This window comes from Natator depressus, chromosome 1 (assembly GCF_965152275.1).
Source record: "Natator depressus isolate rNatDep1 chromosome 1, rNatDep2.hap1, whole genome shotgun sequence".
In the NCBI taxonomy this organism is placed as follows: Eukaryota; Metazoa; Chordata; order Testudines; family Cheloniidae; genus Natator; species Natator depressus.
Window position 1 is genome coordinate 28,594,249 of NC_134234.1, and position 25,936 is coordinate 28,620,184.

General features: G+C 42.5%; 1 protein-coding gene across 1 annotated transcript in view; it reads right to left on the reverse strand.

The window, feature by feature from the left end:
• Positions 1–319: 319 nt before the first annotated feature.
• Positions 320–25,936, reverse strand: part of CWC15 (CWC15 spliceosome associated protein) — a 37,734-nt gene continuing 12,117 nt past the window's right edge. The window contains exons 6-7 of the mRNA XM_074956912.1: positions 5,016–5,134; positions 320–534 (exon numbers count right to left, since the gene is read on the reverse strand). Coding sequence (XP_074813013.1) covers positions 405–534; positions 5,016–5,134 — 249 coding nt within the window. The 3' untranslated portion in view covers positions 320–404. The remainder of the gene's footprint in view (positions 535–5,015; positions 5,135–25,936) is intronic.

Consider the following 25,936-nt stretch of genomic DNA (forward strand, 5'->3'; position numbering starts at 1 on the left):
TTTAAGAATATGAAAATTTACATAATCTGCATAAATTACAAATCTCCATATTACATACAGGTTGTTTCCCAAGGAACAGTATTTAGACAATTAAAGTATTTATTGCAAACCAGTCTCTTGCAACATTTACATGAAGGCCATTAAAAGTAAATGCATATCCACTGAATTAAACAGAAACAGGTTTAGTTAAAACAAAAAAGGATGCTGAAAAGGATAAAACACTCCAGATACAAGGCGACAATTAAACAGTTGTCAATGACCTTGGAAAAGCACTTGGAAATTCATGGCAGGAGACAATTTTCAGCCATCATTCGGGGGGGGGGGGAAGGGGGGGGAAGTACACCACAGAGGGGAAGTCACCTTGACCCTTGGAGTCTTTCAGCAACGGAGCACATAAAACTGTACTATTTGATGTATTTTTCCATGAACTTTTTGTGAAATTCAGATCGCAGAGTATCATTTACAAATCTTTTGTCCTTTTTCATTTCATCTATTCCCTTGGCACAGTTCTTGAAGACAACATCGTCATCCCATCTGAAAGAAAAACAAACTATTTAGCTGTACAGTTAAAATTTACTACATGAAATTATGGCAGAGCAACTTAAATAAACTATGTTTAAACAGTTCTTTGTAGATTTCAGAAGACCACTGTCTTTTTAGAAAAAACTGTTAACACACATCTGAACTTATTTTAAAAAAACAAAATACAATTATCGTGTGCGTTTTTCATACAAACTATATCCTAAAGTTGTTTGCAGTGTTGTTGTAGCCATACTGGCCCAGGATATTAGAGAGACAAGGTGGATGAGGTAATATCTTTTATTGAACCAACTTTTGTTCATGAAATAAACGAGCTTTTGAGCTCCTGAAGGGCTCTGTGTAGCTCAAAAGCTTGTCTTTCACCAACAGCAGTTGGTCCAATAAAATATATTACTTCACCCAGGGGTACCATTTGGAGGGGAGGAGGGGCTCCTGCTCCTCCCCTCCCAGTTTCGTACAGGAGGTGTGTTCTCAGGTGGAGCTCTTAACTACAGCACAGCAGGAGTGTGGAATGCGAGTTCTGAAGAGGAAAGGTGCTGCTCAAAGCCTGTGCCCCTGGGTTTTGTTTACAGAGGCAGGGTGATTAAGATAAGAAAGGGCTGGTAATTATATTAGGGGTCTGGAAGTCATTAATGAGTCTAACCAGTTTATTTGAGCATGAACTGGTTAGTCTCTAAGGTGCCACAAGTACTCCTTTTCTTTTTTCTTTTTACGAATACAGACTAACACGGCTGTTACTCTGAAACCTGTCATTAATGAGTCTGTAAAACAGGAATCCCTCTGCAGGGAGTGGAGAGTATTGAAGAGAGAAGGCAGGGGACTGGAAATACTACAAAGCCCTCTGAGCCAAGATAACATTCAGAAAAGAGAGAGATGTGAGGGGCGTAGGTGAAAAGAAGGGGCCAAAACCAAGGGAAGGGATAGCAGTGATATTTGAGAAGTTCCCACTCTACTTGTGGTACTTATGTGGCCCCATCACCATAGTATTTGAGCACCTCACAACGTCTAACCTATTTCTCCTCACAGCCCCTTGGTGAGGTAGAGCAGTGCTGTTCTCCTCATTGTACAGATGGGGTACAGAGGCACACACGGATTAAAGGCCAGATTTTCAAAGGTGTTTAGGCCCCTAGTGGGATTTTCAAAAGCGTCTAGAATATTAGGTGCTTTGTAAACCCCATTAGATGTCTAGCTCCATCTTTAGGTACCTAACAACCTTTGGAACTCTGTGCCTAAGGCACTGGCCTGAGGTCATACAGAAAGCCCACGGGGGAAGTAGAACCCAGGTCTCTCAGGGCTAGCTCCTTATCCACTGGACCACCCTCTCTCTCTGCTGCATGCTGTAAAAAAAATAAAAAAACAACAACAAAAAAATGAGGACTGACAGATGGGAGCAAAACCAAGAGGGACAGTCCTGAGACTCCAGAAAACGGTCCCAGGCAGTTGGGAAGGATGTCATGGTTGACAGCATGAAAAGCAGCACAGAGGTCAGGAATGATGACTAAAGAGAGAATGAGTCAGATGAGAGGAGATCACTTAACCCCCAAGGAGTGGAAGCTTCTGCCCCAGGCTGGATTGTTAAGCAACGGCTGCTGTGCAATTTTACATTTTAACTGAGAATCATAGAATATCAGGGTTGGAAGGGACCTCAGGAAGTCATCTAGTCCAACCCGCTGCTCAAAGCGGGACCAATCCTCAACTAAATCATCCCAGCCAGGGCTTTATCAAGCCTGACCTTAAAAACCTCTAAGGAAGGCGATTCCACCACCTCCCTAGGTAACGCATTCCAGTGTTTCACCACCCTCCTAGTGAAAAAGTTTTTCCTAATATCCAACCTAAACCTCCCCCACTACAACCTGAGACCATTACTCCTTGTTCTGTCATCAGCTACCACTGAGAACAGTCTAGATCCATCCTCTTTGGAACCCCCTTTCAGGAAGTTGAAAGCAGCTATCAAATCCCCCCTCACTCTTGTCTTCTGCAGACTAAACAATTCCAGTTCCCTCAGCCTCTCCTCATAAGTCAAATCATTTTGTCTTGTCATTGTTTGTTCTGAGTTTGAGAAAAAGAAGGAATGAAAAAGTGTCATACGAGTATCAGATGTGTTTATGCCTCACATTCTTAGGATTTTAGCTGTATCCTGGCCAATTCCACAAGAACAGAAATTGCATTCAGAGTCCATAAAGTCAACGATTATGGTCATGATTTGCATTATTCATTGGGCACAATCTGTGTGCTCAGCACGGTTTAGAATATGCCAGAAAATGTAGTCCCTAAACTAACACATAAGATGTGTAGCCCCAGATAAGATGGCTCAGATATTTAAGTATGAAGTCTATAGTTATTGAGCACATATTAATATTTATGAGTGAAGGCGCTGATGGCAATAGAAGTTTTACTTGATTAAGGATTAGAAGATTTGACCCTTCAACTTCCTTTCAAGAGGAGGAGTGCTAAGAGCTCCTGTGTCTGTTTATTTTCCTTTCCTGCTTGCAGTGGCCTTGATATACCTCAGAAGTATCCATTTTTTTCTCAACTTTAAAATGTGGAATTTTTTCTTGGTGTTTGATTTTAAATATTCTCCTGTGAGAACTGCAACTCAATCACTGTAGTGTTGTGTTTAAGAGCCTTCTGGAAAGTAACTAGCCTTCAAACAGAAGTGAAAGCAGTATTTCCAAGCCTCATGATTCTGTCATGATAATTATTGCTTTCCTTAAAGCCAGAGGCCCTGGAGTCAAGTGGATGTGTGATAATTTCAGCCTTCATTCTTAAAGAAAAATGAAGTTTCTAGCCCTCATGGCTGTGGAGAAACCTTCAAAAATGTGACCCCAGTGCACCTTAAAAGCTCAAAAAGCAGAAAGCAAATAAAAAGAACACCAAATCTATTATTTTTACATAACCTTGGTGAGCCTTATTCATGATTTTTGAACATTTGGGGTTGGCAGTACCATGAAAGTGACTTGAAAGTGTCAGTTTCACTCCTGTTTAAAGTCAGTTTCTAGTCTATTATTTGTAGTGCGGTAACACCCCTAAAGCCCCCGGCAAGTGCAGTATAAACTCACAGGGCCATGCCCTAGTAGGATGTTTCCAAAAGTTTAATGATCTATTCCAAGCTTGGTGAACTGCAAAAAAGTGATAGAAAGTAATATAGATTTTTCTACAAATTGTTTTAATTGTTGTATTCAAGCGTAACAAAGCAAGAATATACACTAAAATTCAGTGTCCTTTAAGACAAGTGACTTGACACAAGATGTCAGAACATATTAGTATTAGAGCTGAGTGAGTCTAATATTTAATTTTCTTTCTTTATATAGGAATTAGATACAGTGTTCCTGCCAGCTAATTGCTAAATTATCTGCAAAAAAACAAACAAACAAAACCAAACCACCTAGAGTCTTCAGGTACCTACACAGCCCCTTGAATCATGGTTAAAGTTGCTCCCCACTAACATCCGAAATGGCGCCCCGACCTAACTCACATTCTCTCTCTTATACCCTAAAGTCTTTACTGTGTAAAAAAAAAAAAAGTAAAAAATGAAAGGATTAGTATTATTAAATCCTGTTTATTAGGGAATGCCTAAGGACTAACCAAAAATGGGGCTCTATTGTTCTAGGCATTATACAAACACAGAGGAGCAGGCAGTCCCTGACTCAAAGAGCTTACAAATGAAATAGACAAGACAGTCACAGGATGGATGCAGGATGAGACTAATACACAAGTAGAGTGAACAATGTGATGGCAAACAGCATGTTAGCTCTACAATTTTTTGCAAAAAGATGTGTTCAATCAGGAGGGGATCAGCTAAATGGAAAGAAAAGTGAAGGGACAGGGGACAAGACAGGGAAGAAGAGGGTAAGATGTGGAGTGAAGCTGAAGTGAAGAGACCGAGGGAGGGCGAGGGCTGGAGCAAACAGCCCATCAGCACAGGAAACAGAAAGCCCAGTCAAAACTGTAGAAAGTTCTCTGAATGTCCAGAGGTCCCTACTTTTGAGTGAAGCTCGTAAACTCCTCATCTATTCCCTATTTTAGTTAAATGGAATACTACCTGGACTATTTCTTAACAGAAACCATACTATAATCAATAGAAAATGAACCATAAAAAAAAAAGTGCTAGCACAAAAAATTTCACTAGTCAGTCACACTAACAATCCAAAGTAGACAGATGTGTTTAGAAAGGCGTAAGAATGAGTCTGCCTATGAACTCTCGCCACATTGTCTCTTGCAAACATATTGTGCTGTGGATGGCAACGTAAGGCAATTAAATTTTCAACACAATTCTCTTTGCCCTAAAAGAACCAGCGTGGTCTATTTGGGAAAAAAAAAAACAAACCACCGTCCTTACAATACCTTAATTTCAAGTCACATTGTTGACGCAAGGCTTGAGTGGAGAAATAAAATCAATGGCAGTGATACCAGTTTAGCTGCTTTACAGACTGCTGGAGCTCCAGGAAGGGACAAATGTATATTGAGCACAGTACCTTCTCTTCACTTTGAAGTTTGCTTGAGGCTGCACTGGGCCTGTAAGATTTAGTAAAGGGTTGCCACTCAGGATGTTTTCCATTCGAATCCTCTCTTCTTCAGCCTTTTGCTCTTGCTCCTGACAATGAGAAATAGATGCATGTATTTATTAGTTTTTGGCCATCTTTTCAAGCTAATTTACAGAGGAAGATGATGATCATTTAGCTGATAACTCCCACACAGACAACGTCAACTCCTAGCTCAGTCATCACTCCCAGCTGATTTAAAATAGTTGTGTGTGTGGAAAAACAGAGGAAAGGGTGAGGCAGAAACTCTGAAAATCTTAACATTGTTAATCTACTGTCATCTAGCAAAGCTGAACCCTGCGTTACTAGCCTTTGATGTTCTAAAGTTTGCAATTAACACCCCATAAATACTAGCATGTTATAGGCTATGTATTTTGTGTATTAATAAACAACCTACCTGATTTTCTTCATTTTAAATTCTATTTAACCTCACATGAGAAAAAGAGAAAACGTTCAGCAATATTCATTAGGTAAGTGGAAGGTGTTATACACTGTTGAAAACAAGCTATTGTCTTCTACCTTGAGTGATCTCTCAGCCTTTTACCATCACTGAGTCTTACTATTTCCTTCTGCGATACTGTACAACACTGAATAATCTCATGATACCCAAATTTTAAGAGTTTTGCTGTCCAGGGTCTCCCCTCACCCTGCTCCCCAATAGCACACTGTAAACTTCTGATTAAAACAACAAAAAACCGTATCTGGCATAAAACTGGTTTCACTAACCACTTTTATAAGCCATCTCAACATCCAGTCACTTAATCTATCCTAGACTTCAAGTTATGTGTGACATTCTGTCTGTATCAACAATTTTTTCCAGAAGCTTTCAAACATGTTACCAGGTTCACTCTTCGATGTAAACATCAGGAGAAAAAGCCTGCTTTCTTACTTGGATGACTGAATACAGGCATATCCTTCTACATGCTAAAGTATGGTCTGGAATCATTCCAGTTTAAAAAAATATTGCATTCAATGCTATAGAACTGCTACATGGACTAAAACCAGGGCTACTATGATATATGGATCATAACTGGTGTTTCTTTTAAAACTGCAAAAAATTCATGGATCAGGGCACTTTGGGGACCCAGAACAGGAAATGCTTTTCTTGATAACAGAATTTAAGATTTTCAGCACTATAAACTACACTGATGCTAACCAGAGTTCGCAAGCTTTAAGCACTCAATCACCGTGCAAGAGTACATTAATAAGTCCTACCTATTTTACTTTTTCATGTTTGTGGACTGAACAGATAACTGGAATATTTCTATAAAAGAGGCCCAAGAGGCCTTAATAAGTACAATAGTAAATCATTCTTATAAACATTAGGCAGTTCTAATGTAGAATTTGCAAGATTTCTATAAATTTTACTATGCACTTAAGGTACACCAGCCTGTTTCACGCAGAGAACAGAGTGTGTGGGGGTGGGGGTTGGGAAGTGCTTTTGAGACACGAAGTTATCAGCATATAGAATTCATAGACCAGCTCACTCGTCAAAACTTTACCTCTTTAGGTCTGCATATTTCAGAATACACGAAAGAATGATTTTTCTTAGATTTTCTTTCACAGAGGAATTTTAACCTAGCCGTAGGCCTGGTCTACACGAGGAAATTAGACTGGTATAACGACGTCTCTGAGGATGTGAAAAGCCCACACCTCTTAGTGATACAGTTAAACCAACCTGACCCTCAGCATAGACAGCGCTAGAGAATTCTCCCATTGACCTAGCTACTGCCTCTCAGAGAAGTGGATAACCTACGTCAACAGGCGTAGGTAGCATCTTCACTGAAGTGCTACAGCAGCATCGTTACAGTTCACATGTAGACAAGCTCTCAGGGCTTGGCTACACTTGCAAGTTAGAGCACATTAAAGCAGCCCCGGGTGCCCTAACTCCTGATGTGTCCACGCTGGCAAGGCACGTAGAGCGCCCGGACTCTGCGGCTGGAGCGCCCCTGGTAATCCACCTCCACGAGAAGCATAACGCTTGCCGCGCCGCAGCGCCAGTGTGGACGCCCTGCTCTATTAATGCGCTCTGATTGGCCTCCAGAAGTGTCCCACAATGCCCTGTGCTAGCCACTCTGGTCATCACTTTGAACTCTACTGCCCTGCCCTCAGGCGACCAACCATCAGACCTGCCCTTTAAATTCTTTAGGAATTTTGAAATTCCCCTTCCTGTTTGCTCAGCAATGTGTGGAGTGTTCTCAGCGCATCTTTCCAGGTGACCATGCCTCCACGTGCCAGGCGATCCCCAGTATGCAGCAATGGCGAGGTGCTGGACCTCATCAGTGCTTGGGGGGAGGAAGCTGTCCAGTCCCAGCTGCACTCCAGCCGTAGGAATTACGATACCTTCGGGCAGATATCAAGGGACATGATGGAAAGGGGCCATGACCGGGACGCATTGCAGTGCAGAGTTAAAGTGAAGGAGCTGTGGAATGCCTACCGCAAAGCCCACGAGGCAAACCACCGCTCCAGTGCTGCCCCCAAGACCTGCCATTTCTACTAAGAGCTGGACACGATACTTGGGGACGACCCCACCTCCACTCTGAAGACCACCATGGACACTTCAGAGCCCAGTTCAACAAGGCAGGAGGAGGAAAGCGGTAGCGAGGGTGCAGAGGAGGAGGGGGACAGCCCGGCATCCCTAGATGCATGCAGCCTGGAGCTGTTCTCAAGCCAGGAGGAAGGTAGCCAGTCACAGGGGACAGTGCTTGGAGAAGAACAAACAGCAGAAGAGGTGCCCGGTAAGCGGCTTTTATTTTGGGAAGGAAGTTGTTTGGTGTGGGCTCTTGGGGCGCAGAGGGTTAGGGCTGCACGCATGCCTAGATATGGAATAGGGCGTTGATGTGCTCTCTCACAACACGGTAATTGGCCTCAGTGATCTCTTCAAAGGTCTCATACAGAAGCTGGGCAATCCATTGCACAGGTTCCTTGGCAGAGCTACTGTGCTCCTTGTCCCAGTCAGGCTAATGTGTCTGCACCACTATGCCGTGACGGCCGGAGGGACCATTGCTGCACACAGGCAAGCTGCATATGGGCCACAGCGGAAGCCGCATTGTAGCAGAAGACCCTCCCTTGCTTCCCAGGTCACCTCAGCAGGGAGGTATCTTCCAGGACAAACTCATCCTGTAGAAAATGTGGGGACAGTGTTCCGTATAGGGGCCCCTGCAGTTGTTGTTTCTCCCCGAGGCAAAGAACCCCAGGGGACAGTACGGCCATGAAAAAAAATCAGTCCCCTTTGCCCCTGTGCTTACTCACCATTTTGGGGCTCCTGTGGGTTATGTGCGCTCGGTTTGGGATGGGCAATTTCTGCTATTGTGTACACTGTACTTGTCTTTAAGTATGGCCGAATCATTGCTATGTCTGGTGTGAACAATGCTGCCTCTGTTAAGTGTTGCATTTTGGCTTTACAGATGCAACCTTAAGATCCCAGCCGTCCTTGTTATCAACGGCCGAAAGACTCCAAAGAATCAGGAAGTGTCTGCGAAGGAGCAAAGAGGACATGCTACATGAAGTCATGCAGCAGTCCCTTAATGAAAATCAAAAAGTACAGGAGTGGCGGGAGAGCGAAAGGAGGCTCCACCAGCAGAACGCGGATCATCAGCACCAAAGCACAGAGCGGCTGCTAAGCATCATGGAGCACCAAGCGGACTCAATACAGGCTCTCATAGCAATGCAGGCAGAGCACAGCCGAGCCTGCCTGCCCCCCCCCCCCCCGCAGTCCTTGCCCCAAAACTCTTTCCCTTGTGCCCTCATGTCACTGCCAACCCACTTTCCCTAACATCTGCGTTCTTATCGCCACCAGCTGCCTCCACCCGTAGCTTCACCGGCCAGCCCTGCAAACTATAACCCTTACCCACTGCACTCAACCTCCATCACCATGAATTTTAGCCAGCCTGAAGTGCAGCACTCACTGCAAGGCATTACAGACAGGAAGGCTGAGTATGATAACAGAACATACGCAAATCTCGGATTGTCCCGTTCCCCACTCCACCCCTTCCCTCGTCCCACACAGCACAGATGTGTCATGCCCCGTTTCCCAAGCAGTTGTGTTTCTTTGCAATAAATGAATATTTTGACTTTGAAAACATTCTTTATTATTGCATTAAGTAAAAGATACTGTAGCGCAGGAAAGCAACAGGCACTGCAAGTCAGTGCATCATATGTAGCACACACAGATTCCTACTAACATTATAGGGCTTGGGGGGATTTTGGGGGGGAAAGACGTTTCCAAGTGGGCTTTTTCCCTGTTATATTTGTTAGACGCTTGGTGGTGGCAGCAATAAAGTCCAGGGACAAAAGGTAAAATAATTTGTACCTTGGGGAAGTTTTAACCTACGCTGGTAAAAATAAGCTTAGGGGGTTTTTCATGCAGGTCCCCACATCTGTACCCCAGAGTTCAGAGTGGGGAAGGAACCTTGACATAGGGGCAGAGCGGTGGGATTAACTTGAAATCATTTTGAGATCAGTGTGAGATTTTTTGAACCAGAAGCACAGATTTTAAAAAAGGACTTTTTTCCCCCTTTGGGCTGCTGGAAAGCAGGTTTTAAGCTGAAAGCAGTTAGAGTTTTTTTTGTCTCTGCTTGGGGGCTACTGTCTTTTGTGAGCTGGAGTTTTCTCTACCTAAAGGCAGGGTAGTTAACCGCCTACAGGGAAATTCACAAGTCTTCACAGACCTGAAGGAGGTGGGTTTTTTTTGTTTTTGTTTTTTTTTTTAACCGAAGAGCAACTAGAGGAGTTTTCTGTCTATTTGCCTGGAGACAAAAAAGTGTCAGTTTTGCGGGTTTTTTAGGATTTTTCTGTAGGCTGATGATCACTATCAGAGGACATCGGTATCCGGTTATAGCACAACCTACATATTTTTTTTTGACAGGCCAAGTGTTTTTTTGTTTGCTTGTTTTATTTCTAACTCTCGGGTGTAAAGTTAGTTAAAAACAGAGAGGCACACATGACAGAACCCAAGGCAGAAACAGACAAAGAGGCTGCCCACAGGAGAGCTATGGAGGCAGTGAAAGAGGTAGAAAAAAACCAAGAGGCTGATCACAGGAGAGCTATGGAGGCAAAGGAAAAAGAAATGGAGAACAGGGAAAAAAGAGGAAGCATGAACTGGAGTTGGAGAAGGTAAGGGCTGAGCGGAATCTACTGGATAACCCTAACCATCCTTCCCCAACAATCCACAAATGGGAGCGAATATGTCCACAGTATGATTAATCCAGTGATATTGCTGAATATTCTCACCTTTGAGAGACTGTGCACTCTCCATAAAATTCCTGAAGCTCACAAGATGACCACACTGGTCGCAAAATTAACTGGAAAAGCTCTGGACATACTCAATAAGATGCCTACTGATGAGGCTTCTGACTATAATAAGTTCAAGGATTTGGTTTTAAAGCAATTTCAAATTACATCTGAAATGTACAGAGTAAAATTTCAAACCCTTGAGAGAGGGCCTGGACTAAGTAATGTGGCTTATCTAAACCAGATGAAGGATCTGTTAGATAAATGGGTCCAAGGAAGGGGTGTCACTAGCTTTGAAGGAATGTGCGATTTGATAGCTCAGGAGCAATTCCTGAATATGTCCAAGGAGGAAATAAAACAGTGTTTAAAGGATAAGGAAATGGACTGAGCAGAAAGTCTTGCTTCTTATGCTGATCGATACGAGCAGTCCCAGAACACCAGAGAGGCGGGGCAAGCCGGAACAAAAAACGAGTGGAGGGAGCAGAGAAGAACCCTGGTCGCAGTTGGAGCGGATACCAGAAGGGACACCCTCAGACCACACCCTACTACCAGGGGCAGCCCAAGGCCCCAACTACACACCAAGGAATACTCCAGACACCTTATCATCCTGCCACACCGTTCTCCAGCAACCCACTTCGCCCCAGTGACCCGTCAGCTGGACGATGTTTTAAATGTAACGAGCCGGGGCATGTGAAGGCCAACTGCCCCAAGAACCCCAACAGATTACAGTTCATTGCACCAGAATCACACCAGAGGTCCTCAGGCCCAGATACCTCCCAGATACCCTCAGAGCGGAGGGAAACTGTGAGGGGGGGGGGGGGGGGAAGAAGGTGGAGGGACACCAGAGCACAAGTGTCGGCTATCCATCTTCCTTAGTGGACCCAAATTTAATCGACCCAGAGATCCAAGTGACAATTCAACCCTTCAAGTCCAACTCTTTCAATTTGCCTACAGCCAAGTTGCCTGTCCTGTACAAGGGCTGGTCAGGAACGTGGACTTTTACAGTATATGATGATTATCCCATCATTGATGATTACCCCATGCTGTTGGGTGAAGACTTGGCCAATCATGTGAAGCTAGCCAAGAGGGTGGGAATGGTCATGCAGCCACGCTAAGCAAGCCGTCATGCCTAGCTCTGTTCCAGAAACTTCTACTAGGACCCGGTCAGAGGTGATGGACCCGGACCCCACACCAATGTCTGCAACTGCAGTAGTGGATCCAGTCTCAGAGACCCAGACAGAGCCAGTCCCAGAACCGGAACCAGCGGAACAACCAGCACCAGACCCATTGCCAGCACTGAATCAAGTACTTGCAACCCCAACACCAGAAGGCCCCACCGAACCTGAACTGGCAGCAGCCGATAACTCTACACAAGAGGCTCAGCCGGAGCCTGAAACCCAACATAATGCACCAGCGGAGAGCGGTTCACAGTCAACGGAAACAGCCCCATCCCCTACATCGCTTCCAGAGGGACCAAGCCTAGGCCCACAATCCAATGAGGAACTGATGTCTCCAGGATCAAGGGAACAGTTCCAGACTGAAAAGGAAGCAGATGAAAGCCCCCAGAGTGCTTGGATGGCGGCACAGAACAACCCACCGCCTCTCAGCTCTTCTAATCGATCCAGGTTTGCTGTAGAAAGAGGACTTTTATACAAGGAAACTCTTTCTGGTGGACACCAGGAAGACTGGCATCCTCAGAGACAGTTGGTAGTTCCAACTAAGTATCGGGTCAAGCTCTTGAGCTTAGCCCATGATCATCCTAGTGGCCATGCTGGGGTGAACGGGACCAAAGACCGTTTGGGGAGGTCATTACACTGGGAGGGAATGGGCAAGGATGTTTCTACCTATGTCCGGTCTTGTGAGATATGCCAAAGAGTGGGAAAACCCCAAGACCAAGTCAAAGCCCCCCTCTAGCCACTCCCCATCATTGAAGTTCCATTTTAGCGAGTAGCTGTGGATATTCTAGGTCCTTTTCCCAAAAAGACACCCAGAGGAAAGCAGTACATACTGACTTTCATGGATTTTGCCACCCGATGGCCGGAAGCAGGAGCTCTAAGCAACACCAGGGCTAAAAGTGCGCGCCAGGCACTAGCAGACATTTTTGCCCGGGTAGGTTGGCCCTCCAACATCCTCACGGATGCAGGAACTAATTTCCTGGCAGGAACTATGGAAAGCCTTTGGGAAGCTCATGGGGTGAATCACTTGGTTGCCACCCCTTACCATCATGCAACAAACGGCCTGGTTGAGAAATGTGACTTTGGGGGCCATGATATGTAAATTCGTAAATGAGCACTCCAATGATTGGGACCTAGTGTTGCAGCAGTTACTCTTTGCCTACAGAGCTGTACCACAACCCAGTTTAGGGTCTTCACCATTTGAACTTGTATATGGCCGGGAGGTTAAGGGGCCATTACAGTTGGTGAAGCAGCAATGGGAGGGGTTTACACCTTCTCCAGGAACTAACATTCTGGACTTTGTAACCAACCTACAAAACACCGTCCAAACCTCTTTAGCCACTTCAGCGCAGCATGGTCAGTTTGTAGGTGGAAATGCCATCCCCAAACGTATGGGTGTAGCTTTTCCAGAGCATATACAATAGCGTAACATTCCTTTTCGCTGATTGACCAGTGGCTTTCCCTCTCAGACCGTTTTTTGCTGAGAAACACGACGACAGGATGGAATTCTTGATCTGGTCCTTCCTGCACTAAAACTGCTCCCACACCACGCTCGGATGCATCTGTGGTTACTAGGAAAGGTTTGTCAAAGTTTGGGACCCTTAGCACTGGGTCAGACATGAGTGTCGCTTTAAGCTGGTTAAAGGCCTTCTGACACTCTTCAGTCCACTCAACTGCATTTCCTTCCTATTACTTACAATTTGTAATCTTAGATGCTTAGCTCAGGTATGGCTTTAGGAGATGTATTTTCCCTGCCCTGGTTCCTCACTGACCCGGAGAGAACACACAGAGAAACAAACCTTCCTCCACAGATTTGAAAGTATCTTCTCCCCTTATTGGTCCTTTTGGTCAGGTGCCAGCCAGGTTAGGTAAAGGAGGACTTTAATGCTACCCTTAGCTGTAGGTTTATGACACTATTATTCATCACATTTTTAAAAAGAAAAGGAAATCTAGGGCTCAAAAGGAATTTAAGTTAAGTGTTTTAAGGAACAATTAGACAATATTACCTGCAGTCACTAGATTGTGTATATTTTCCACCTCCGTGCTCTCAATTATTTCACACAAGATCACTTTAAAAATCAAATTTATTATGGAAAAAGTTCTAGATAACAGACATTACAACCAAACTGTGGCAGCCACAAAAGTCATCTTGACTTTTCTCTACTGTAGTGGGTGATATTACAACACTTGTAATATCCTTCAATTCAGATTAGCCCAATAGATTGATGATTTGTACTCCATACTAGTGACAATGATGCAGCACTATTCAAAGACTGAGGTATCAAAAGTGGTGACAAAACAACTCAATTAAAAAGCAACATACAGCAAGGCCCTGGCAGTACATACCCAGAAGTTCTGAAGAAACGTAAAAATGAAATGGCTGAGCTGCTAGAAAAGTCTGCACTCATTAAAATCTGCTACTATAGCAAAGGATAGTAGGGTACCAAAGAGTGCACTGATAGATTTAAAAGAAGTGCTTGGGTAATCTGTGGAATTAGATGACTAAAAATTATTGATTTGTATTTGATAAATTATTTGAAACAATAATTTAAAATGGTTATAAAACACCAAGAGTGACCAGCAAAAGGAAACCATGGCTCACTAATTAGAATATTTTGAATGGGTCACAATAAAAGAGTGGGTAAAGGAAGGAAAGGCAGTTGACAATACATTTGGAAGGCCTTTGACAAAACTCTTCATGTGAGGCTACTAAAGACACTAAAGTCATTGGGTAAAGTACTGTTGTGGGTAACAAAGTAGCTGCAAAAAACATAAGGTAGGAATAAATGGTCAAAATGGGCAATTTTTATGATAGCAAAAGCTTAATGGAGGTGCCACAAAATTCTATAATAGGACCAGCATTGTTTTCTATTTATTAATATATATTTATTAATGAGCTGGAAAAGAGGTGAACCAAACAAAGTGAATAGGAAATCACGTGAGATGAAATTAAATGTTCACAAAGTAATGCACATTGTGTATAATAATAATTTGAACTATTCACATATCTTACTGGATTCCTAATTAAGTGTATCAATTCAGAGAAAGACCTGGTCATCTTTGTGACCAGTTCAATGAAGCGGCAAAGAGTCCTGTGGCACCTTATAGACTAACAGACGTATTGGATCATAAGCTTTCGTGGGTGAATACCCGCTTCATCGGATGCATGTAGTGGAAACTTCCAGAGGCAGGTATAAATATGCAAGCAAGAATCAGGCTAGGGATAACAAGGTTAGTTCAATCAGGGAGGATGAGGCCCTCTTCTAGCAGTTGAGGTGTGAACACCAAGGGAGGAGAAACTGCTTTTGTAGTTGGCGAGCCATTCACAGTCTTTGTTTAATTCTGATCTGATAGTGTCAAATTTGCAAATGAACTGAAGCTCAGCAGTTTCTCATTGAAGTCTGGTCCTGAAGGTTTTTTTTGCTGCAAGATGGCTACCTTTACATCTGCTATTCTGTGTCCAGCGAGGTTGAAGTGTTCTCCTACAGGTTTTTATATATTGCCATTCCTAATATCTGATTTGTATTCATTTATCCTTTTACGTAGGGACTGAATGAAGATTCAATGAAGATTTTTGCTCAATGTGAAGCAGCATTTTAAAAAAGCAAACAAAGTATTATGTGATGGAAAATAATATGGAAAATACTAGATTATTAGTTAAATCAGTACACCCTCACAAGAAATACTGTGTTCAGTTCTGGTTATCCATCTCAAAATTAGTCAAGGAACCCAAGGACATAAAGAGAAGAAATTCTTGAACTGCCTATACACTAATGCTAGGTGTCGGGGTAACAAACAAGAACAACCAGAATTGCTCATTTATGAGCATAAATTCGATTTAGTTGGTATTAATGAAAGCTGATGGGATGATTAGCACAACTGGAACGCTAAACTTAATGTTTATAACCTATTTAGGAAGGACTGAACAGGTAAAAGGGGAGGGGGAGTGGCACTATGTCAAAACAACATTACCTGTTTCTGAGTCACGGATAAGTCAGAAGAAAATAATCTTGAATGCTTATAGATCTCTGTCCTAACAGATAAACCACAAGATGGGATATCAGTTGGTGTCTTCCACAAACCACCAAATCACAATAGGGAACAGGATGACTGCCCCCTTGCATACGTATCTATAATGTGTACTGGGGAAAAACTTTGATATGACGGACTTCAATTTGAGTGACATATGATGAAGGTCCCAATGCTACAGCACTAAAATATCTTTGGAATTGCTAAACATTATAGGTGACAATTTCCTAAGTCAAATAGTGTTGCAGCCAACCTGAGGGAATTTGTTATTAGACCTTGTCATAACAGATAAAAAGGAATTGATCACAGAACTAAAACTTAATAGTGGTTAGGTACAAGTGATTATGATATGACCACATTTATAACGTGCAAGCAGAATAAAGTACAGATCAGTAATAGATATACTTGGTGCTTCAAAAGGGCCTATTTGACAATGCTGAAAATAATTATGAGCAAAATATGAGCTCATAATATGACCTGGAAGGAAAAATTAATAAGAAAAATGTAAATGATAACTGGGAATCATTTAAGAACACCTTACTAGAGGTCAAAAAACGCACAATCCCTCAGTTGAAGAAAGCTGTGCAGGTTTAGAGGGGAAGTGAAGGCAGTTATAAAAAATAAAATATAGTGTATAACAAATAGAAGAAAGGTTAACAGTAATAAATATAAATCAGACGTTAGGAACTATAGAAAATTGCTAAAGGAAGCAAAAGGACACAAAGAGAAGTCCATAGCCAGTAGAGTTAACAACAATAAGAACGAACCTTTTAAAATATATTGGGAACAAAAAGAATCCTGACAACGGTACACTACTTGATGGAAATGGTAAAGTTATCAATAATAATGGAGAAACAAAAGAAATGTACAGTAAGTATTTCTGTTCTGTTTTTTTGGGGGGGAGGGAATAGAGGATATAGTCTCATCATATGGCGATAACACTCTTTCCATTCCACTTGGATCTCTGGAAGATGTCAAATAGAAGTTATACATTTTTAAATAATCAGGTCCAGATAACTTGCACCCAAGAGTTTTAAAAGAGTGTGCTGAGGAGCTCGCTGGACCACTATTGTCAATTTTTAATAAAGTCTTGGAGCACTGGGGAAGGTCAGAAAGAAAGCTGATGTTGTGCCAATTTTAAAGAAGGGTACAGGAGATGACCCAGGTAATTATAAGCTTGTCGGCATGACATCAATCCTGAGCAAGATAATGGAACAGTTGATACAGGACTCGATTAACAAAGAATTAATGAAGGCTAATATAATTTATGCAAATCAACATGGGTTTATCGAAAATAGATCCTGTCAAACTGTCTTTTTTTTTATGAAATTACAAGTTTGGTGGATAAACATAATGGCACTGACATAATATACTTAGACTTTTGTACTGCATGACATTTTGACTAAAAAAACTTAGAACAATATAAAATTAACATGGCACACATTACATGGATTAAAAACTGATAGGTCTCACAATGCAACTATAAATGGGGAATTGTCATTGAGTGGGTTTCCAGTGGGGTCCTGTAGGGTTCTTGGCCCTAACTCTATTGAACATCTTTATCAATGACCTGCAAGAAAACGAAATCAACAGTGATGAGCTTTACAAATGAGAGAGCTTTACAAACAGCTTTACAAATGAGACAAAAATTGGGAGAGTGGTAAATAGACAAGAGGGCAGGTCACTGATTCAGAGTGAACTGGATTGCTTGGCAAAATGGATGCAAGTACACAATACACATTTTAAGACTCTTAAATGTAAGTGTATACATCTAAGAACAAAGAATGTAGGCTATGCTTATAGGATGTGGGACTTTATCCCTGGAAGCAATAACTCTTAAAAAGATCTGGTGCTTGTGGTGAATAATCAGCTAAACATGAGCTCCCAATGTGACACTGGCCAAAGGAGCTAACGTGATCCTGGGATGCCATGATAGGGTGTGCACTCCCACACATGCCCTAAAGAGTTTAATGTGGGTCTGAGAGGCCAATTATGGTATCTGGCTGCAACTGGAGGAGAGTCAGGGCTGATAAACTCTAACTGATGATGAAGCCAAGCTGGGCTGGGGCAGATTGGGCTGGTACATAACCAGGAAGTGGACAGCAAGAAGAGGCTGAAGGGAGATAGTCTGCAGTCACTGGAAGCAGAGAAGTGGTGAGAAGAAAACCCAAGAGGGAGGATAAATGCTGGGATCCCAGCCCTGGAAGAAGGGTCAACCCCAATTGTGGGGAAAGAACCTGAGAGCGTGGAGTAGGAAGAAGCCCAGGGAAACAGCAGCAAGGAGTAGGACTGAGCAGACCATGGCTGCTCATTATAGGGTGCAGCCCATAGATCTAGTTTAGCCTTTTATTCTACTCAGCAGTAACACAAGGAACCTACAGGCCTGCATCCTGTAAGACATTAGCCTAAGCAAGTTAGCATAAGTATAGCTAAGCATAGTAGGCCTGTGTCCCTCAGCATAGATAAATAGCAACAGTTACCCTTAGATTTTGGGGACCTAAGAATAGCCTGCTCAATAGAAGGAGTTGGTATGTAACAGTACCATCAACTGCAGGAACACTAAACTGATACTAGGCTTGGATATTTTAGGATAGAGTTGTTGGCAGATATCTAACCATAAACTTGCTCAAGCAATAGCCGACGTATATGCAAATGAGTTAAATGGTATTAATATGTTAACCTATAGCAGTGGTTCTCAATCAGGGGTACATGTATCCTTGGGGGTATGCAGAGGTCTTCCAGAAGGTACATCAACTTTATCTAGATATTTGCCTAGTTTTACAACAGGCTACATAAAAAGCACTAGCAAAGTCCCTACGAACTAGAATTTCGTATTGACTTGTTCATATGGCTCTATGTAGTATACACTGAAATGTTTAAGTACAATATTTATATTCCAATTGATTTTATAACTGTATAGTAAAAATGAGAAAGTAACCAATTTTTCAGTAATAGCGGGCTGAGACACTTTTTGCATTTTTATGTCTGATTTTGTAACCAAGTAGTTTTTAAGTGAGGTGAAACTTGGGGGTACGCAAGACAAATCAGACTCCTGAAAAGGCTACAGTCCTTGGGAAAAGCTGAGAGCCACTGACCTATAGGATAAGTGCGCCCCAATATTATAAGAAAGTTAGATTTGGACATGGAAGGCTTGGCATCCGAATGAATATTCATGATAGTGCTCAGGTTCTATAATAGGGCTAACTGTGAAATAGAGTGGGTTGCCTTTCTATCATTTGACCCTTAAGCTCTATTGTTATCTACCACCAATCTCTGGGCATTGGGGAACCTAGACCATCGGACTCATTCGGCATGCCAGATGCAGGGCTGGTCCTTTGTCTCTCACCACCAGGTCCTCAAGGAAGGGTGTAAGTATAGAAGTCTAAGAGCATGTGCCAGGAATGATACCACAGATATCCCCAATACTATATTCCTATCTGCTTATGTGGTTTGGAGCTTTTCTGTCTTTATTACTTGTTCTAATAAAAATCACCATTGCTCTGCTTTCCCCTCAGCATGAGTATCCTTGCCATACACCGCGAGGTTCCCTACAAGACATTGAACTCATCGGTATTAGTTCTGTGGACCTGATTCTGGGACAAGAACCCCATTACTCCTACCTCATTAATAAGGAGCAAGTGGCCACCAATACGCTTATTATTATTATTATTAGCCATTAAAAAGGATCAGGCAACAAGGGTCCCTAGGCTGGAACCAAGTGTAAAGGCTGGATCTAGGTTCCCCTACCACCCACTGAGAAGTGGCACAGGATTGTTGGAGACACCAACTGGACAGTTGGTCTGGAAGGTCTGAGTTACTCAGAAGGCGAAATAGCTGTATATAAAGGCCAAGCCATGAAGAGGAAGCACTGCAATTCTTAGAGAACAAGAGGGGCTGAAGTATAAGTGAGCAAGGGAAGGAAGCATCAGACTGGGCAGAGCTAGTCCCCAGATGCAGCCACAAGGGGGGGATGCACCCAGCAGTGAATGGAACCCCAAGACAGGTGCATAAACAGGGGACTCTTGAGTAGGAGTAGAGACATTGTTTTACCTCTGTATTTGACACTGGTGCAACCACTGCTAGAATACTGCATCCAGTTGTGGTGCCCACAATTCAAGAAGGATGTTGATAAATTGGTGAGGGTCCAGAGAAGACTCATAAGAATGATTAAAGGGATTACAAAATATACCTTATAGTAATAGACTCAAAGAGCTCAATCTATTTTAGCTTAACAAAAGGGTGACTTGACTACAGTCTGTAAGTTTCTGTATAGGGAACAATATTTAATAATGGGCTTTTCAATCGAGCACAGAAAGGTAGAACATGATCCCATGGCTGGAAGTTGAAGCTAGACAAATTCAGACTGAAAGGGGGTAAATTTGACACAGAGGGTAATTACCCACAGGCACAACTTACCAAATAGTGTGGAATCTATCACTGATGATTTTAAAATCAAGACTGGATATTTTTCTAAAAACTATGCTCTCGGAATTATTTTGGGGAAGTTTTACGGCCTATGTTATGTGTGCGATGCAGAGGCTCATTGGTAGTTCACTAGTCAGTGTGAGCAATTCATCAGGCCTGACATACTCACTATACCTAACACATTGTCATAATCTGTATCTGAAAGGTATCATGTAAGATTTCATTGGAAAACTATCAGTAACTCACTGATTAATATTCTTGCATGATGTGTGTACGGTGTGTGTACAAAATTATGAATATGAGCTAGAGACTTATTTCTTATAATGTATTAGGCAAGAATGCTTAAGTACAATCTGCCTTACCCAATGTGTTTGTCTGACCAGCCCGGATGTCAGGCAGAGACAATGAAGGCACATTTACATAATTAAATAAAGCCATCAACCGAGCGAGTGGGCAAGATGGCCTCTGGACTATAAAGACAGAGGGTCTGAACCTCAAATGATAGGTAACTGAATCAACTGATTGTATACAATATTACTGTATTATAAAAGTATCGAGTAAGTAAGGTCTTTTATAAAAGCTAATGACAATGGTGATTAATATAATTGTAAAATGTAGTATTAACACTACACAAGGAATTATGAATACTGCCTGATATTATGCTTTAAAGTCTGTGACCAAAAAGAGAGAGAGAAACAGGTTCTCTCCCAGACAGGAGGAAATTAAGAAGGTGTGACCAAAAACAATGGAAATCCCATTTACATACAAATCAGCAGGGGGATGGAAAGTCCACAAGAAGGGAACAGCAGCATGAAGTCATCCTGAGTTCAGGGACAAATCAGGGAGTTTGGGAAGATATGTGAGAAAAGAAGCCATCCATCGCTGTACAGACAAGCGGCCAGAGCTCATGCAAGCTGAGAAAGATGCTTCCCTTCAGCCAAGGAGGCTGAAGTCTCTGGGAACTGAATATAAGTGAGAAACCTGCTTAGACAAAGATCTTTCACCTAAGACAAGGGAAACTGGCACCCTGTACTTCTGTAGAGATGAATATAGCGAGTAAAAAGTAAAATAATGAATAGTATTAAGACAACTTCTGTTCCCCCTCTCTCATCTAATACATAAAGGGGACATTCAATTACAATAAAAGACTGCAAATTCAGAATTAAAGGAAATTTTTCACACAGTGCACAATTGGCAGGTGGAGCTCTCTGCCACAAGAAAAGAGTTTAGTTGATATTTATATGCCTCCTTAGATATGAATAGCCTGAGACCTTTGGGACACAAGCCTATCTACAATTAGTGAGGTATGAGAAGTTCCCCCACTTACAGGACGTTACCCCATAACTGCTGACTGCACTGTTTCTTCCTCTGAAGCAGCTGGTGTTAGTCATGGTAGTAGGATACTGGACTAGACAGACCACTGGTCTGATCCATTATGGGAATTCCTTTTTGTTTTTTTCAAGTTGATAATGTCCCTTTAAAATGTATATACTCTTAGAAGAGAGGCGTAAGATGTCAGAATTGTGGGGTGCATGCTTACTGTCTAATTATTTCCAGAATCAAGTATATGCTTAATATATAAACAAACAGATGTTTTTCTTAACTGCCATCCCTGCAAATATTTAAGACCTAAAAGTCAATCTGGGTTCTTCTTTCTGCAGGACAAACTGGGCCCTCCCAATGCTAGTGTTTGCAGCTTAGCAATTCTATTGACGCGCAACAGTTTGCTTAGTTTTTGCCCTGCAGGGACAGCAAAGCTAACAGGAACAACAAACTTTACAAACTTATTTTGTGTCTCTAAATATCAACAGTCAAGACTCTGAATACAAACAGGGAGCAGGTCTGTTGAAAGGCAATGCCAGTTTTAGTTACTTTGCAGAGTAGAACTAGTAGTACTAAGTTGGCAGTAATCAATTTATGGCATTCAACAGCTCAGAAGTTGTTCTAGGCTGGATGACATTTAAATATATTTGAACAGCTTTAAGATGCAGACTAGTTTTAAAGATGGTGCTTGTAGATTTTATATTGTTTTACTTGGCTATGTCCTCCCACATAGGCACATTTTGTAAAATCACCTACTGCATTTAATGTTCTGGAGCCATGATGTTAAAAAAAAAAAATGGACATTTTAAGCACTACAATGAATTATGCCTTCTCTACCCTTAGTTATACATTTCAGCCCAAGCTGCAGAGTCTTCTGCCTATAGCCAAAAAAGGTTTTCACTGAGTTTTAAAATTTTCCATATTAATCTTCCCCTACCCACTCCCTGTCTGAAGGTTACGACTCTCCAGGCATTTGAGTGTGGGTTGTTTCACATCAAACAGAATCTTAGCTGTCTCAGCTTCACACCTCTGGGATATGATCAGGCACAGGAATAAGCAGCTCAGACATTGCTCCAAAATCCATATTGCTTTTCTTGTGCGTCCGTACAAAGATTTATTAAGCAACAGATAAAACATACAACAAACTGACAACAGAAATAAGCTTTAGGAGCAAAGAGTATAGCTTTACTCACCCCACCCTATCCGCCCTAGGCAAGGGCCTTTGAACAGTGTTGTGTCTATATTAGCAAACTGCATAGCTGTAATTCACCATGGGTGTAGCACTGCTGGTGGTAACTGCAGCATAAATAGAGCTCTGCCATTTTTACTTCTGTCATCTAACATGACTGAGCAGAGTCCAATACTTGAGTTTTGTGTTTTTTTCCTGCAAAAGTTGAGGCCATCACTAAAGCTTAGTGCAGAGCAAAGAGCTGCAGTGATTCTGCTTTAGGCACTAGTAAAGATATATTTGGGTATAGGCTAAAGATTTGGGGAAATAAAGCTTGGGGAAAACAAACAAAAGCCTGAACTCTGGCTTCAGAGAAACGCATGATGATCTAATTTTAAAACAGTTTTATATCCAACTGACAATTTGAAAGTGTTCAACACTTTTTAATAATTTTAATTTATTTTTTAAGGAAGTGGTTGACACTTGACAGATGTTGGATCTTTAACTCATGGACCCCAAATCAATGTTTAGTTTTAAAATGCACATGAAACCTGCTAATTATTGCCATTATACTAAGTATCTGAGGCACGTTTTGTTAATGCTTGTATGGTTTTAAATACGTTGAGAAGAATATCAAATGGAATAGATTGCAAAAATAAGATATATACGTTTAACATTCATGGATATAAATTTGATTGGTCACTTCAGATCTTGATAAGAAGCTAAGACTTGAAGACCTAAAACTCTTAAACTTGTGTTTGAAAGGATGGAAAGGAAGTGAGGACTTTTATACTGATTCGGTTACTGAAACTGTTCATAGTTCTTATTAGATGTTCGTCTGACTGACTATATGTTTCAGTATGAACATGGGTCAAATTCTGGAACCATAAGCCAAAAATAGCTTTGAAGGCTTTCATACTGAAGTTGACACAACCACAAAAAGGAACACAGCCAGGTATGCTCCTAAAATAGAACCTGTCAGAAAATGCACAGAGAATAAAAAAAGAGTCAGATTTCCCTGCCTCCTCAAGTGGAACCAACTATATTATAGTACACAGGAGCTGGACAAAACAATGAAGGGTATGGCTGATATTCTTGGATATTTTCCAGTCATCAACTGCAGTCTATGAGTTGGTGCATCTACAAATGCAAAGACAGAAGACACTATGGCAGTACCTCTTCCAGCCCATTAAGTAACAAGGTCAGGAAGAAACAAAACAGTTTACAAAAAATTGGTTTATTTTTATTTATTTTATGCTGCTAAAAATATAAATCTAAACAAGCCACTCATGGTAGGTCCAACTGACAGATCATAAGTTTTACATTTATGCCATTTCCCTGCCATTTGTCAAGAAAGTAACTGTCTTCAGTACTTAACATTTACTGGAGATGCACCTTAAAGGAAGTGTTCTCATTTTATAGTAAGCTAAATACTAGACTTGGATCTAACTAGTGACAATATTATAAAAGATGAAAATTATAAAAACATGCAGTTTACCCTAAAGAGGCCTCAAAATAACTCCACTAGGACTATACTGCTTTTTATCCTAAAATGCAAAGCTTTAAGAAAGGTTACACATCTGTGGCAATATTTATGTATATTAAATGCAAGATGGACAACAGAACTGTATTTTAACTAGAGAGAACTTTAAGCTTTTGGCCCTGCATGTTCCTAGTAGAGAGGAACACTACCAACAAAAAATTGACCTTCAAATTTATGTTCCTGTGCCTCTGTGTCCTGCTACTCAACAGCCAGTATGTGTAATGAGTTTGCCTGGGATTTGTTCCCCTTACACTACATATTCCACTTATATACTGTATAGCACATTTAAACAGAAGCATGCTGTTTGTAGTAGACCATGTTCAGACTAATACTCCTGAGGGAATTCTGCACCAAAAATTAAAAATTCTGCCAATTTTATTTGTCATAAATAAATGTGGAGGCTCCAGCATGACAGTGGGGAGCACAGGCCACTGGCTGTACGGAGGTTGAAGATCACCCTGCAACTCCACCCCCTGGGACACAGACTTGGCAGTGAGGCTGCACCCAACCCTGACAGAGCACAAGGGCTAGGCTTGCCCCAGAAATACCCCCAGACCCTGCCCCTCTACACCAGGTATAGGCAGGCAGGCTCAGCCCAGCAGGATTAAAGTGTGGGGGGAATCCAGGTGTGGGGTGAGAAGGCTCTAGATGGGATAATCTTGTGTAGGCAGCTCAGTGAGGGGGTCAGGGGAGGGGGGGGGATCTGGCTGCACAGGGGTTGCTGAGAGGTTCCTGGTGCAGGGAAAATGAGACTATGCAGGAGGGTCCATGTGAAGATGGTTGGGACTAAGCAGGGGGTGGGGGATGGGGTGGGGTGTCTTGGGGTGGGGGCTGAGTGAGGTGATCTAAGCGCAGGGGGGTTGGGGCTCATCAGGATGGGGTTTTGAGTGCAAGGAGCTCATTGGGGGGTGGTCTGGTGCAGGAGTGGGGGTTTGGATGCTGGGGGGGCTTGGAGGGGAGGGGTCTGGATGCAGAGGGTGAGGCTCAGCGGAGTGGGGATTCGGATACGGGGAGCTCAGTGTGTGAGAGGGTTCGGCTTGGTGGGGGGGGTTCTTGGTATGGGGGCGGTCCAGATGCACAGGGGTTGGGCAGATGGGGGAGCAGCTCCCATGCAGCAACACCTCCCCCCATGGCTGAGAAGCGATAGGGGCAGGAAGTGAGGGGGAAGGTGCAGAGCTTCCTGCAGCCAGCGGAGGTTTCTGGGGGTAGGCCTGACCCGGCCCCAGCTGCTCCTTGCGGGGGAAGAGGAAGCCCCGTCCTCCTCTGTCCCCAGTGCAGCCAGGACTAGCAGCTGAGCCTGAGGCTGGGTAGGAGTCACCACTCTGGGTATCCCCAGCCCTGCCACAGTGATTGACCTCTCCACTGACTGCTCTGGGTACCCAAAACGATGCATCTCCACTGCTGGGGAAGGGTGCGTGATCACTCTTGAGGCTTTCCTTTGCTTCCCCATCAGAAAGTCATTTTTCTGCAGCGAAGCAAAGAAATATGCGGGGGACATGAATTCAGCACACAGGCAGTGGCACACAGTTCCCCCAGGAGTAAGAGTATTGAGCATCTCCTTGATGAGAGCCCTGAGATAAAAAAATAGAATGAGTAGTACAGTAAATCTAAGCTTCAAGTTTGAAATGTAAGCTTCCCAAAACTATGGGTTCAAATCACAAGACTAAAGGATTACACCTTTGCTTAATACAGAAATTGAGTTCTCGCACTGTATGTGGGTCTTTCAGATGAGATCTTAAAAACTGAGGTTCAGTTTGTTCTGTGGAGACAATAAGAGTGAGCAGGCATTTACTCAGGGTTAAACTTTCCTTTTCCTCACCAGCGTGCAATGTGATTTTTGCCATTTGCTTGTCTGATTTCCTCCACTCCAGAGGTTCTCCATTTCAGCAGTGAAGCTATTTAATTGTGTATGTAAGGTCTGATTGTGCAAACATTACTCCTGGGGGAATTCTGCACTACT